The 14,795-nt window shown below is 49.5% G+C and overlaps 1 protein-coding gene across 4 annotated transcripts in view; it reads left to right on the forward strand.

The window, feature by feature from the left end:
• The window catches only part of Psen1 (presenilin 1), an 80,436-nt gene extending 67,248 nt beyond the window's left edge, over positions 1–13,188 (forward strand). For all 4 annotated transcript variants that reach the window (XM_023703377.1, XM_023703375.1, XM_004624844.2 and 1 more), the window contains 4 exons: positions 5,935–6,021; positions 9,630–9,806; positions 10,862–10,980; positions 12,591–13,188. In XM_023703377.1, the coding sequence (XP_023559145.1) occupies positions 5,935–6,021; positions 9,630–9,806; positions 10,862–10,980; positions 12,591–12,746 (539 nt within the window). In that variant the 3' untranslated portion in view covers positions 12,747–13,188. The remainder of the gene's footprint in view (positions 1–5,934; positions 6,022–9,629; positions 9,807–10,861; positions 10,981–12,590) is intronic.
• The last annotated feature ends 1,607 nt before the right edge of the window (positions 13,189–14,795 follow it).

Raw genomic sequence — 14,795 nt, forward strand, 5'->3', positions numbered from 1 at the left:
GGGCTGGCTGGCATGTGGTGCTGGGGGATTGAACCGTGGTCCCTGATGCTTTGCTAAGCTTGTTCTAAGTAGGTGCTCTAGACCACTGAGCCATCTCTCCAGCCCAAAAAATTTAAAGTTAAGTAAAAGTTAAGGATAAATTTCACTATAACTATCATCCATAATCTTTAGTTTTGTTTGTTTTGAGACAGGATCTTGCTATGTAGTTCAGGTTAGCCTTGGACTCAGAGTGTAGCCCAGGGTCACCTGAATTCATGACACTCCTCCTGCCTCAGCCTCCCAAGTGCTGGGATTACAGGCGTGTGTCACACCTGGCCCCAATTTTCAAGTGTTACCATGTAGTTATCAATTTGATCTATATCCTTATATGCTCCTAATTTTTGGTCTTTGGTTTTGAGTGGGTTTTTGCCTGTTTTCTTTTGGGTTATTGAAAAAGTGGAGTTTCAAAGTAAGTCTCAAGTCCATAAAGTCAAAGGTAATAAAGACAAGTTAAATCCTGTAGGGATCATTAACAACATTAGAGTGAGCAGTTTCAACAGGACAGGACCAGACACAGCATTCCAAAGGCAAGGCTGGCCCAGCAGTGGCTGTGACAGTGGGCAGAGCGGTGAAGCTTCTGTCCTGTGGGCAGCACGGGTCTGAGGAAAGTTCCCAGAGAAGGGAGATTTTTTTAAGTTTCATGTATTTGGTACAGGGTCTCACTATGCAGCTTGGACTTGTAGTGGTTCTCCTGTTTCCAGCCTCCTCAGCACTGGGATTACAGGCGTGCACCTCCACACCTGGTCTCAGTTGTGGCTCAGTGCGCCCAGGGCAGGGCTGGCATGGCATGGCATGTGGTGCCGGGGACCCAATCCAGGACCTTGTGCTTGCTTAAGCAGGTGCTTAGTCCACTGTGCTGTCTCACCTGCCTGAGAGGGAAGATGTAGTCATTGTCTGAGGCTGAGCAGTGGGCAGCGTGCAAAGGTTTTAAGGACCCAACGATTCCCAGCACATGGCTCCTGGCAGAGCAGGCAAAGCTCACTCTCCGCGTTCCGGAAGAGGGTCTGCAGCTGGACTCATGGAAAGGAGAGCAGAAGAGCAGGAGAGGCCGAGCGAGCTCGAGGGGGAGCCGGGGCTCACACTGGGTGACGGGCTCTTTCTGCCTGGCTCCGGAGGAGGAGCTGGAGCCGTGCCTGTGCCCAGAAGCCTGCTGCAGTGCTCCAGCAGCCACTGTTGGGAGTGCTCAATTCTTTCACCGTTTTGCAGCATAAACTCTCATGTACTCACTGTTGACTGACAGAAAAGAGTCATGAGGTTTTGGGCGTCGGCATTTTCATCTTAACAAACACCCGTGCTTCTTGCATGTCACTCCTGGAAGTTACAGCCCCCTTGCCTGCTTTAGGTTGTTGTATACAGAACGATCACTGAAGCAGTGCTTATAGCAGGGAGACCCTAAAAGCACCCCGAGTGCTCCCCATGAGGGCACTTTACATAATGATGTCCGCTTAGATTAGGGTAGCTGCAGCCGGAGAGCGTGTGTTCACGTGTGGGCCACTCTGAGCTCAGTGCCCAGCACCACACACACACATAGCACAGCTCTGTTTATGGCCAGTCATTTTTTTTTTAATGTCCAAGACTAGCTGGCCGTGGTAATGCATACCTATAGTCCCAGCACTCGGGAGGCTGAGGCAGGAGGATCGTTGTGAGTTTGAGACCAGCCCGTGCTACACAGTGAGCTCAAGGGCAGCCTGAGCTGCACAATGAGACCCTGTCTGAAAAGACTCACAAAAAAAGATAGTAAATGCCCCAGACTATATATTAATTACAAAAATAAAGCAGTGTGCGCAATAACCTATAGGAGAAACACTGTATATTTATGAATGTCTATGTATTTAAAATACCCAATGATGCATTAAAGAAACTGAAAATATATTCCTAGTGCTTCCCTTTAGGAAGCAGGATTTAGAGATTGAGCTGTTAAAACTCTTCTGTAGGGGCTGGTGAGATGGCTCAGTGGTCTAAAGCACCTACTTAGAACAAGCTTAGCTAAAGCACAGGGACCGCGGTTCAATCCCCCAGCACCACATGCCAGCCCGCCCCACCCCCGGTGGGCTGAGCTGGCCACACACACACACACACACACACACACAAATAGATAAATAAAATATAAAAAAAAACAAAAAAACTTCTGTATACTCCATCTGTGTATTTTTAATTATAATTTACAATTTTTCCAGTTCAGGATATCAAAGTAAACATTTAGCATATATGTAAATTCTTTATATTATTTTTACAACTTTTCTTTGGACCTAAAATGATTTCAAAATAATAAATTTTTTAAAAAGCCTTTGAACACGTGGGGCATGGTAGTGACTCAGCAGCTGGGCCAGTGCCGTGTCTCCCTCCCTGGCTAGCTCCCTTCTGCTCTCTCAGCGGGCGCTTGTTAGCGTCACGCTCTGTCCGAGGGGTGGATACGCAGCAGAGACACAGTAAGTCCTAGTGCTAGACAGAAAGGCCGGGTCACACTCACTCATTCTAGCCCAGCAGCCGGTCACTGCCTCTGTGCTGTGTGCTGTGAGTTCTGCTGGTAGCTTTGCTCTGTGTTTGCCCCTCCAGCCGGGCCCTGCGAGCTTGGTTGGAGTGCAAGAGGCCGGAAAGGCCTGAGGTCCAGACTGAGCGCTGGCAAAGTGTCTGGCGAGCAGCTCACCCACAGTGGAGCAGGACAGCAAGTCCACTCCACTTCAGCAGGTGCAGGTGCGCAAGGGCTTTGAAACATTTAAAACGTACTTTCAGCCTCCCACGTTAAGTGTGTTTGTCAGGAAGTCATTTACTCTGTTGTGTTAAAATACCTGTCTCAAGGCTGGAAGGTAGCTCAGAGGTCTAAAGCACCTGCTTAGGCAAGCGCACAGGGACCATGGTTCGATCCCCAGTGCCAGCTCAGCCGGCCACAAAAAAATAAATAGCATATCTGTCTCAACTCCCATGAATGATGAGGTCAGGCTCCCCAAGAGGCAGGTCCCCTGTGCACAGGTGGTCCCGCGTGGCTGCTGTAGCTCCAGGAGCCACTACAGCTCCAGTTCTTTCCAGTAAGAAGCCCACCCCTGTGACTTACATCCCACTCAGCTTGGTTTTGTCACTTCTTTAGTCTAAAGTGTGGAGCAGTAGAAGAGGATCCCTCGCTCAGGCAGACTTCAGAGGCAGCAGTGGAGCACTTGGTCTTCAGGCGGGTTCTGGCTGCAGAAGTGCTGTTGGTTTAGGTCTGTGTCCATAAGGGAACCAGCAGTTTTGTCTCTAGGAGGTTCACCCATCTTCTGAGGGTCTGTTCAGTGGCAGAGCCTATAGGAACGAACAAGCCTGTGGGTGGCAGAGTGCCCCCACCTCTCCAGATGATTTGGGGGCAGTTGGCAGTCTGGTCCTACCTTGGGGACCAGTGTCCCATTCCCATTAGGCCTGGCCCTTTGATTCCTGCTTGAGTCATCATCCAGCGTGTAGGGTCAAACACCCAGAGAGAGAATGCACGAACACCCCTCCTTAGTTGCCATAAGTGGTTCTGTCTTTCCATGTTCTCAACTACATCTGTACCCCATTTGTCTCCTTTACTCTCAGATGTTGGTGAGCAGTTTTGAGAGCCAGCTTTGCAGAGCAGATCCTCATGGGGAACCCCCCCCCCCATTTCACTTGCTATTCATGGTGGTCTTGCAGGTTATCTTAGCAGCATTTACATTGCTTTCTTGGCTTTTATTGTACAGTCAGTGCTATAAAATTTGAACTTTGTAACTTTGTAGCATTTTAGATAAGGTTGTGTTTGTACTTTATTGTGTGAAGGAATTGTATTGAATAAACCCAGGATTAGAATGCAGAAATAAGTATCTGTCACAGGTGACACCAAGTCTGTATAAATAATTGAAGAATATATGAAAGAACTACACAGCCAAAGAAGCTGACTTCATGAAGTTAAGTAGTCTGTGAACTGTGAAGTTCAAGGCACTTATGTGTTGCGTGACACATTGTATATGAAGGAAGGATCGTTTACCTCTGTGGAGGTGGGGTACTTCAAGATAAGTCTGCTTTCCTGAAATACTACCCTTGTGAGGTTTTACGACTGAGTCTGAGCAGGTTTTTTAAAACCTAGAATTTAAATCTTAAACATTGAACCTAACCATCAAACTTGATTGAGTTCACACTCAGCTCAGTGTGCAGCCAGAATGGTGGGAGGGATTCAGCTGCTGAACAGGCCTGCTTCCGAGCGGGTTCAGCAGTAGACGCTCGTCAGCTTTGCACCCAGCCTCTGCCTCCCTGTTTCTCTCTTACTGGCTCCAAGCCAGGCATGGTGGTGTGCAGCTACTGTAATCCCAGTACTCAGGAACCTGAGGCCAGAGGATCATTGCAAACTGCAGGCCAGCGTGAGCTGCATACCGAGACCCTATCTCAAAAAGACCAAAAAGTGGACTGAAGCAATCAGCCTGCTTAGGCAGAGCGCAGCGGCCGGGCCGGGTCCTATCCCGGGCGTGCCTTGTGGGCTCTGTCCCTAGGGTGTGCTGACAGGGAGACTGGGCGTGGTGGCGCACGCCTGTAATCCCAGCACTTGGGAGGCTGAACATAGAATCACAGCAAGTCCAATTTACGTGAGACCCTGTAGACCCTGTACTAAATATATTAAAAAAAAAAAAAAAAAAAAAGACCAAAAACAGAAGTGCATTGCCTGCCTGGCCTGTGCAGATGTGGCTGCAGTGGAAGGCTCAGCTGCTTTGGCTGTGTGGCTCTTTCATAAATGCATAAGTTCTTCAAGAAACCTTAAGTTCCTCAAAAACATGCATGAAATTATGGAGTAGTAACCAAGAGCAAGCTCCTCAGGAGGCTGGGGCACAGTGGTCACAGGTCTGAGGCCAGCAAGACCCTGTCTCAAAATAAAAGCATAGAAGGCTGGGCCCGGTGGTAAAGCCAGGATTCTGTCTCCCATACTGGCAGAAAGAGAGCCAAAAGTTGGGTGTTGTGTCAAAAGATCAGCGCACCCAGAGTTTGGTTAGATATTACCAAATTCCCCTCCCACAGAGACGGTACCATTTTTTATTTTGACTACAGTATATAATAGAGACAAGCTCCGTTTTAAAGTGTTTATGTTCATTTAATTGTGCATCTAGGGTGTGTGTGTGTGTGTGTGTGTGTGTAAAAAGGACATAAAAGCCTGTTAGCTGTCCTCCTCAAGCTTATTGCCTTTAACCTTTCTTTACTTCATGTAGAAACCGTTTAGCCATGAAGATTATAAAACTGAAACAGGGCGGGCCAGATAGCTCAGCTGATTAAAGTGCCTGCTTAGGCAGATTCAGGGACCAGGATTTGATCCCCAGGGTGCCCCGCCAGCGCCCCCCTCAGGGTGCACTGAGGGCGAATGAGACTGGGCATGGTGGCACGTGCCTGTCTGTAATCCAGCGATTGGGAGGCTGAAAACAGAAGGCTCACTGCAAGTCGGACCTGAGTAGTGAGACTCTGTAGACCCTGTACTAAATACATAAAAAAATTGTTTTAATTGAAACAATGTGAAGGAAGCTTGTGTCGTGCTGCTAGAGAATCACAGCCGTTGTCTGAGGCTCTTGTGAGCCTTGGCTTGTCCTGGAATCCAATTCCAGAGCTGCTTTCGTTAATCGGCTCACACTGCTCTAGGCCATCCTCTGGGGGTCCCTCCCAGGGTCCCTCCCTGGCCTGAATAGGTTCCCTGCCCATTGCTTTTCAGGGACGGCAGATGGTACTTCACGGTAACCGCTGCACTATGGATGCAGACATTAAAACCAAAATGAATCTGGTATGGGTTTTAGTATACTCTGGCTTCTGATTAAGGCTGTTGAGGCAGCAATGTGGAGACTGGTGATTTCGCCAGGAAAATGACGGCCTACTGCCTGCCCGTGCGGTTTCCTGCTGTGCTCCTGATGCTAACTGGAGTTTCGTCCTTCCCAACAGCAACAATGGTGTGGTTGGTGAATATGGCTGAAGGAGACCCAGAGGCCCAAAGGAGGGTGTCCAAGAGCTCCAAGTACAGCGCACAAAGTAAGTGGCTTTTGCTTGGGCAAGTCCTGGCTTTGCAGGTCATTGTCATCGCACAGGCGAACAGTGAGTTACAAAGCAGTGTTTCATCCTCTGCCTTTTGGTCATGGACTACTTTGAGGATCTCCTGAGATAGCTACGGCATCCCTGATGGATACACAGATGAATGTCTGAGGAGTTCAGACGCAGCCCAACAGTCCAGTCATGGCACCTTCAGTGACACATAGAACACCTGTGGCGGGTGTGGTGGCATATGCTGGAACCCAGCGCTCAGGAGACTGAGGTGGGAGGGTTGCGTGAGTTGAGGTGAGCTTGGGATACACAGTGAGACCATGTTGCAAAACAAAATAAACACACCATTCGGTGCATAATACTGGTTTGTAGGCTATGATTAAAAAACAGAACAACTAAGATCTTTCTGCAGACATACAAAGTTGAGGGCCTCTTGTCCAGCATGACCAGAGTAACAAATATACTTGATTTGAGACATGATAATGGTCAAGCTAAATGGACCACCTGTTCAAGGGGCATGTGACCTGGGAGCAGATAGCGGTGGGGGCTGAGAGTGGCATCATTCTGCAGAGCCTAAGGTGGATGCCACAGCAAGAAAGTGCGAAGGAGAACACAGATTAGAAGCTGTTCTTCCAGTGGAGGAATAGCAACACAGTGGAAGTAGTGAAAAAGAAAGGAAATGTTTTAAAAAAGGAAAACAAAGAGCCAGCCTCACAAGCCTGAAAAGCAGAAGCAAAGACTTGTGACCAGCACGCTAGAAATCTGAGACAGGAGGGTCACAAGTTCAAGTCTGGCCTGGGCAACTTAGCAATTTAGTGAGACCCTGTCTCAAAATAAGTAAAGGGAACCATATGCCATGGTGGCCCTGCGCCTGGGGTGCACTGAGAGAGCAGTGAGACTGTGTGGTGAGACCCTGTAGACCCTGCACTAAATACATTAAAAAATAAAAGGAGGGCTGGGATGTAGCTCAGTGTGAAGGCCCAGGGTCCATCTCCAGGACCCTTTCCAATCCCCCCAAAAAAAACCTCACTGATGAAATATATATGAGTTGTCAGCAAAGGGAGAGGTTGGAATGAAAACAGTGCTCCAGAGCATCGTGGCACTTGCTGCTGGGGCCTCCTGCTTGGTATGCTGCACCGGGGAAGGCAGCGGAGCAGGGAGGCATTCGACCAGGAGGAGGCGCAGCAGAGAATAGGAGGTAGCTGCCAGCAGCTGCCGCCAGCCCGGTTGTGGCACTAAGCCAGAGGACAGTTGCACGTTGTTGGGGACTGCACGTGCCTGTGTTCATGAGGACTCAGCACATTGCGGATTTTTTTTTTTTTTTTTTCCGGATGTTGATTGAGTGCTTGTGTGCTCAGGGCCTTGCCAGGCTCTGGAGTTTGCAGCGCTGAACAAGACATTGCTTCCTGTTTTGAGCTCATCATCTTTTTGGCAGACGAGCATTTGTAATTCATACAATTATGACACGTACCATAAAGTATAAATTGCTGCGATTTGAAGTAGTGGGATTCGATTCATCCTGGACTGTCCAAGTTATAGCTAGTGACAGCGGCTCATGGCAGAGAGGAGAAGGGGGAAGAAGAGCTTTGCAGCAAGGGCCACGCGGGCCCGGGCTTCCCGTGATCAGGAGTCAGGCGAGCACAGGTCCTGCCTGAGCGCCCAGGCCCTGATCGCGGTTCCGGGCGGGATGGGCGTCGTCCCTGCCCTCGCTCGCTCGGTGCAGCAGCAGCTCCGAGCATTGCAGCAGCCATGGCCTCCTCCGCTGTGGATTCTTCTGTGCAGCCTGCAGGGCAGGTGCAGGCTCTAGCTAAAAACCATTCTGTGGGAGGAACTAGAAGTTGGAGATCAGAACAGACGGGCTCCAAGAGCAATGTCTGTACAAGGAAAAGTGATTGCTGTCGGGACAGCCCAGTCCCGGGTGGTACAGGACAGTAGTCGGGGGAATGAGGCACTGTTCCAGAGAAAACAAGGTTCTTTAAAATAATGTAAGTACACAATGGAGCTGAGGTAGAGTAGTTTGGTTGTAAATCCTTTTTGCATAGCAACAATATAAAAGAGTTCAACCTAAGTGGGAGGATAGGACAAGCTCAATTCCTGAGTGTGGGAAGGGTGTGAGCAGGTTAAAGCCTTGAGACCGGCGTGCTAGTCCTCACTAATTGTGGAGATAAATAGCAGAAGAAACAGCCAAGAGTTGGAAGCAAGAGGAAGGGTGAGGCAGTTAGACATGGGTGTTTTTGTTTATAAGCCTTCCATGATTTTGTAACCTCTTAAGCAGGTAAGATTCAGGTTAGAGTCAGCTAAGATTCTTTTTTTTTTTTTTAATTTTATTTACTTAGTGTGTGTGTGTGTGTGTGTGTGTGTGTGTGTGTGTGGCCAGCTCAGCCCACCAGGGGGCGGGGCTGGCTGGCATGTGGTGCTGGGGGATCGAACCGCAGTCCCTGTGCTTTGCTAAGCTTGTTCTTAGTAGGTGCTTTAGACCACTGAGCCATCTCACCAGCCCCTCAGCTAAGATTCTTACCCAGTCAAAAAAAGAATATGAAGTGACCAGAGCACAGTTGCTTCAGTCCCTCACAGAGGAAGTCCCCACACACAAGAGCCCTAACGTGCACAGGCTTGCTTTATTCACGATAAAGCTGCTTGCACAGCGAGCGCATGGTACTTTTATAGAAATTAAAAGGGAGGCCTGGGGCATAGCTCATTGGTGGAGCCCTTGATGAGTACTGTATGTGCGAAGTCCTGGCTTTCAACCCAGCACTACAGAAGAGGGGAAAAGTGTAACCCGCTCCACTCAGGTGCTTCAGTGTTCGTAATGTGCGGCTGGCGCATCTCAGAAGCAGTCTCACTCACTGTCTTCAGTCGGGCTGTAGTCACTGAAACGGCACCACCTGCTGTGGGACCCGCCCCCTAGTCCCCTTCTGTATTTAGTCACTGGAGCCAGAGTTCTGCTAGCTGTTAGGAGCTTTCTGCTGAGCAGAAACAGCTCAGGTGCCTTAGAGCAGAAATACACTCTTCTCGAAGTCCTTACACATTCCATTCGTATCTGTGGTGTCTTGATAATTTGGGGGCCCGTTGATATTAGCAAGGACTAAGTCTTCTTCCTGCTCTGTAGGACTGCTCCTCACGGGCACAGCTGCATTTCCAGGAATCATCCAGGCTGCAGGAATTGCAGGAGGGAGAAAGGGACCATTGTTTCCTCTCAAAAAGACAAAGGAGAGAATTCCCCAGTTTCCCATAGGCTGTGCCCAGCACTCGCTGGCTGTACTGAGTCAGTTCCTCAGCTGTAGGCTCTGATTCCTACAAGGAAGCCCATAAGCCTTCTACAGGGAGGAGGGAAGGGTTCTGGGCTCACCATGCTTGGCTCAGCTTCATCAGGATTTGACCCCATGATCAAGGGTGAGGGAAGGAAACCCCAGCAAGCCAGGACTCTGCCCTCGGGAAATGGAGGATGGCTCCTGGGTGGGTGGCCAGTGCTGCTGCCCAGCTAATCCTCCATGGGTTAAGAGTGAGTTGACTTGGTTACCAAGCAGGTTGTTACTTTTCTTAAAGACATTAAAAAATGCTTTTGGATAGAGAGCTCTAATTGCCACTTTCTCTCCAAGACACAGAACGGGAGGCACAGGACACTGACAGCAGAGAGGCCGATGACGGTGGCTTCAGTGAGGAGTGGGAGGCACAGCGAGACAGTCGCCTGGGGCCCCAGCGCTCCACACCCGAGTCGCGGGCTGCGGCCCAAGAACTCTCCAGCAGCACCCTCACCGGTGAAGACCCTGAAGAGAGTAGGTACCCCTGATGTGCACTCGGCGTGGTGCTCCCTGGTCTTGGTCACACGTTCTTCACCCCCTCAGCCTCCAGCACACATGACCACCTCTGCAAGGGTGTGCCCAGCATGGTTACAGTGCAGTCTCCTCTGCTCTAGAATCTGGTTTCTAAAAGGCACATATGTTTTCAAAACAGCCTGTGCAGTTCAACTTTTAGTCCAGCCACAAAACGCTCCATTTGTATGAGTCTGGTTTGGTTTGGTTTTGTTTCTTTGGCAGAACTGGGGATTGAACCTCAGGCCCTTGTGCTTGCCAGGGAAGCATTTATTCCACTGAGCCATCTCCCAGGCCCCAGTATGAGTCTGTTTTCATAAGATGTCTAGAGAGGGCTACTTCAGAGCTGGAGTGTGGGTGAGTGGGCACTCAGAGCCAGGCCACAGAGCTGGGTCTCTGGGGGTGACCGCGTTGCTGGTCACACAGCTCTGCATTTTCTGGTCACTGAATCACACACTGACAACCGTGGTGACCTGTACGGAACAGGAGTCCTCAATCAGGTATGTTAGGTATGAGGCAGGCATTCTGTGGGTGACAATTGGGATTTGTTGCTGTTGGTATATAACAGCAGCATCTATTGAGACATCAGAGTCAGCGTAGAATCTGAAATTCCTTTGTAGGAAACCAGAAGGAAGAAAATCTTGGAAAGCTAAGCATGGTCACGCATGACTACATATGGGAGGCTGAGTCCAGAGGATCACAGGTTAGAAGCAGGGACTACACAGTGGTTTTGAGACCAGCCTAGAGCATCAGTGGCCCTGTCTCAAAAAATAGGAATAATCTTTGCCAGAGCTAGGCTGTTACTTTGCACTCAATGCTGTATCATGTTTTTGTTTTCTCAAATAGGCTCCTTCTGTTGTCCAAGTGGTCTCCAGCTCAGGCTCAGGTGGTCCTCCTGCCTCAGCTTCCTGAGTGGCTGACAGTGGGCATACGTTCAGTTCAGGGCAATGTTTTTAAGTTACAGGATCAGTGCAAAGAATGGTAATTCCTTTTACATTAAAAAATCTTTCCTTTTTCAGGGGGAGTAAAACTTGGATTGGGAGATTTCATTTTCTACAGTGTTCTGGTTGGCAAAGCCTCAGCAACTGCCAGTGGAGACTGGAACACGACCATAGCCTGTTTCGTGGCCATACTGATTGTGAGTATGTGCTAGTGGAGCTGCGTTGGGCCTCCCGGTGTACTCTGAGCAGCGCATCCTTTTGAGGCAACTGTGAGCATAACCAGTACGCCAGCTGCCAGCACCCCGAGAGGAGGCTTCTCGTAAGCCCGCACGACTGGGCCTGAGCTCAGTCGCCTGGCCCCGGCCGCTTCTGAAAGTCACGTGGGCCTGTTGGAGCTGAGCTCTGGCACAGACTTGTTCACATGTGCCTTTTAGGGTTAGCTTTCTGGCTGTATCCTTTGTTTGTTTTTGGTGCTGGGGCTCAAGCCTAGGGCCTGGCATGCGCCAGGCACATGCCTCTCCTGAGTCCCGCCCAGCCACAGCCAGGGGTGTCTTTAAAAAAAAAAAAATCATTTGTTTTCAGTAAACTGAACTGGTGCTCAGCCCGCAGAGTCGATGGCTTGTGTCTCAGTAGCTAGGGTGAAAATGCACCCTGCCTGTACCTGCTGCGTGCTCACAGAAGGCAGCTGCTCTGCGCACGTGCCCCTGACCGCTTTCCTGGGAGCGTCGCTCTTGCTCTGCGTGGCACAGGGTGCCTTTTGCCCCTGGGATTTCAGCAGCCAAACTCCACTCACCAAAGCCCACACGGTGCTGCAGGCAGAACTTAATGTATTATTTAATTTTTTTCAAGTCATTTTACCTATGTTCAGTTTCTTTCACTTTCCTGAAATTAGGAAATAGAACATCAACAGTGTACTGTCAGCTCTGTGGAGTGAAGGAAAATAAGTGTGCTTTTCTTTTAGTTAGAAAATTCCACAGTGGTGCACCCCTGTAATCCTAGTGCTGTTGAAGGCTGAGACTGGAGGATTTTAGGTTTGAGCCCAGTCTGGGAGACTCTGAATTAGTGAAACCCTGTCTTAAAGCCAGCCCCTCCCCCTCAAAAAAATTAAGGGCTGGGGATGTAGCTCTGTATGAAAACGCTGGGTTCAGTCCCCACGGGGAAAACGGCGGTGGTGGCGGCGGCGGCTGTAGTGGTGGTAGAGCACACATCTAGCATGCACCAGGCCCTGGCTCTAGTCCTCAGCACCAAAAGAGAAAAAACAGCAACTGTGTTTTTGTTTTATGGCTCTTCTTCCACATTTAAGCCCAGAAGCCAGACATGGAGGTGCACGCCTGTGATCCCAGCACTTGGGAAGCTGAGGTAGGAGAATTGCTGTGAGTTGGAGGCCTGGGCTATGTAGTGAGTTCAAGGCCAGGCTGAAGCACACAGTAAGATGCCACCTGAAAAAAAATTTTTTTTTCCTTTTAATTTTTTGGTACTAGGAATCAAACTCAGGACCTTGTGTTTGCCAGGCAAGCACAATTTTTTTTTTTTTTAATTTATTTATTTATATATGTGTGTGTGTGTGGCCAGCTCAGCCCACCAGGGGGTGGGGCTGGCATGTGGTGCTGGGGGATTGAACCGCGGTCCCTGTGCTTTGCTAAGCTTGTTCTAAGTAGGTGCTTTAGACCACTGAGCCATCTCACCAGCCCCAGCACAAATTATTTTAAATCCAGAGGAAAATACTGAGTTAGCGAAGACTTGCTGCCTTGTCTTGGGCACAGTGCTTTCCTAGTTACGCACGAGTGCTGCCTCCGTCTCCCCGCAGGGCCTGTGCCTTACGCTGCTGCTCCTGGCCATCTTCAAGAAGGCGCTGCCAGCGCTCCCCATCTCCATCACCTTTGGGCTCGTTTTCTACTTCGCCACAGATTACCTGGTGCAGCCCTTTATGGACCAGCTGGCATTCCATCAGTTCTACATCTAGCGTCCCACTCCCAGCGCCCCGGGGCCGTCCTCCTTTGATTGTAATAAAATCCCGGGGCACATGGTGATTTGCCTGTGTCCCCATCTCACCAAGTCACAATTCCCAGCTGGACCTCGGCAGCTTCTCCCGGGTTTTCCTGACCGTCCACACTGGGAGGCTGTGGGCGGAGGTGTCTGGGAAGTGGCTTCGCGTACTTCATCATGGTGGGCCATGTCCCTCGGGGTGAAACCCACAGATTTGAAGGACAAAGACAAGCAAATGTGCGGGCCCGGAAGCTGCTGTGACCACCTGCAATGTGACCCTTGGCTGCAGGAGATCCATCCACGCTGCGAGCTCTCAGGACTACCATTCCCAGGAGGTTAAATGAAGTAATTGAAACCAAACAGGACTCTACCAGAAACTACATGTTGGAAATCAACTTAATAAATCTGTACTAACTGAATTCTGAACTTCTTTCGGAGGTACTGTGCGTACAGCAGGTGCCAGCAGCAAAGTGGAAAGGTCAGAAGGGCCCAGACTTTCACTTCCAGACTTTTCTTGCTGCAGACTTAATTTTTGAAGTCCCCACGCCCACCCCCTTTGAGTCACATCAGAGGTGTTGGTCAGTCTACTATTGTTCTCAAGCAGCCTTTGCCGGGTGTGGGTGCCATTTGTCCACCACCAGTCTGGCTAATTTGCTTTGTCCTGAAAGTCTTAACCTCAGGTTCCAAATTCAGAAGCTTCTGGAAATAATGAAGTAGTCCCTTATCACTCTAAGTAAATTCTGAGTTTTCCACTGAATTCCTAATTTTTAGGTACATTTACATGTTTGCTTGCCACCTGTGCTGTCTTGTCCTTCATCCCCCTCAGCAGTTGTGTTCCACAGCAGAGGCGGCAGCTCTGGTGAGGCAGCACGCAGGTCTGCTAATCCACAGCTGAATTCTTTGGTGCGAGAAAATGTGTTATGAGCCAGTGCCAAGAACCTTGCTGTCACGAGTCCTCTGGTAGTACATAAGGTATGTGCCCAAAGAAAGCAGAATTAAAGAAGAGTAAAAAGGCTGGTGAAGCACTTTCTGTCCTGGCTTTCTTCTGTCTGACAGGAGGTTAGAATTTCCTTGAGCTGGGAGAGTTCTTCAGTGGGAGAGTGCTTCCCTAGCATACCTGAGGCCTGGGGTCAGCCTCCGCACTGCAAAGAAGAAAAAACTCCTAGCTACTTGGGAGGCTGAGCAAAAAACGGCCAGTCCTCAGCAGGGCCAGTCAACAACTTAGTGAAACCTTTTCACAAAACACAAAAAGGGCTAGTGCTGTGGCACTTTGAGTTTAATTCTTTTTTTTTTTTTTTTTTTTTTTTTTTTTTTTTTTTTTTTTTTTTTTTTTTTTTTTTTTTTTTTTTTTTTTTTTTTTTTTGGCGGAACCGGGGATTGAACTCAGATCCTTGCATTTGTCAGTCAAGTGCTTATCCTACTGAGCCATCTCCCCGACCCCGAGTTTAATTCTTAATACTGGGATGAAATGTTTGGGTCAGTAGCCCTACCTAGGGTTTATGAACTAGTTGTTCCAGTATAGACCATGAGTTTAGAGACAGCTATTGTACTTGGTAAGTTAACCCTACAGGAGGACATAGAAGAACTAGCTGCTGAGCCCCACTCAAGGGTGGTGAGCTCACAGCTGGGCAGTGGGCACGGGCCTTCCAGTGGGCACCTGTCGCCCCTGGCTGCACTGCCCTCCTCAGTGGACTGGGGTTATGTGAACTGGCTGAAGTGACTTGTTAGGCAGATCCTTTCAGGGCCGGGAGCCTGTGGCAGCTAGGTGAGCTCTCAGGCTCAAGCCTTCCTCACCACTGAGAGGCCCTGGCCATAGGCACAGCCCAGGCATTTGTAAGACCCTGTTTCTTCCTGTGGAAGAAAGGTCCACTTCTCCCTTTGCCTGCTGCCCCCCGCCCCCATCATTTGTCCCATGGTGGGACTCTGTGAAGTCTGGATCCTGCTTTCAATCAGCGGGAGTAGCTCAGGATGGGGTAATGCACCCAGTATGTGCACGAGGCTCTGGGTTCAGTCTCTGGTACCTCAA

This window comes from Octodon degus, unplaced genomic scaffold (genome assembly GCF_000260255.1).
Source record: "Octodon degus isolate 3935 unplaced genomic scaffold, OctDeg1.0 scaffold00007, whole genome shotgun sequence".
Classification (NCBI taxonomy): Eukaryota; Metazoa; Chordata; class Mammalia; order Rodentia; family Octodontidae; genus Octodon; species Octodon degus.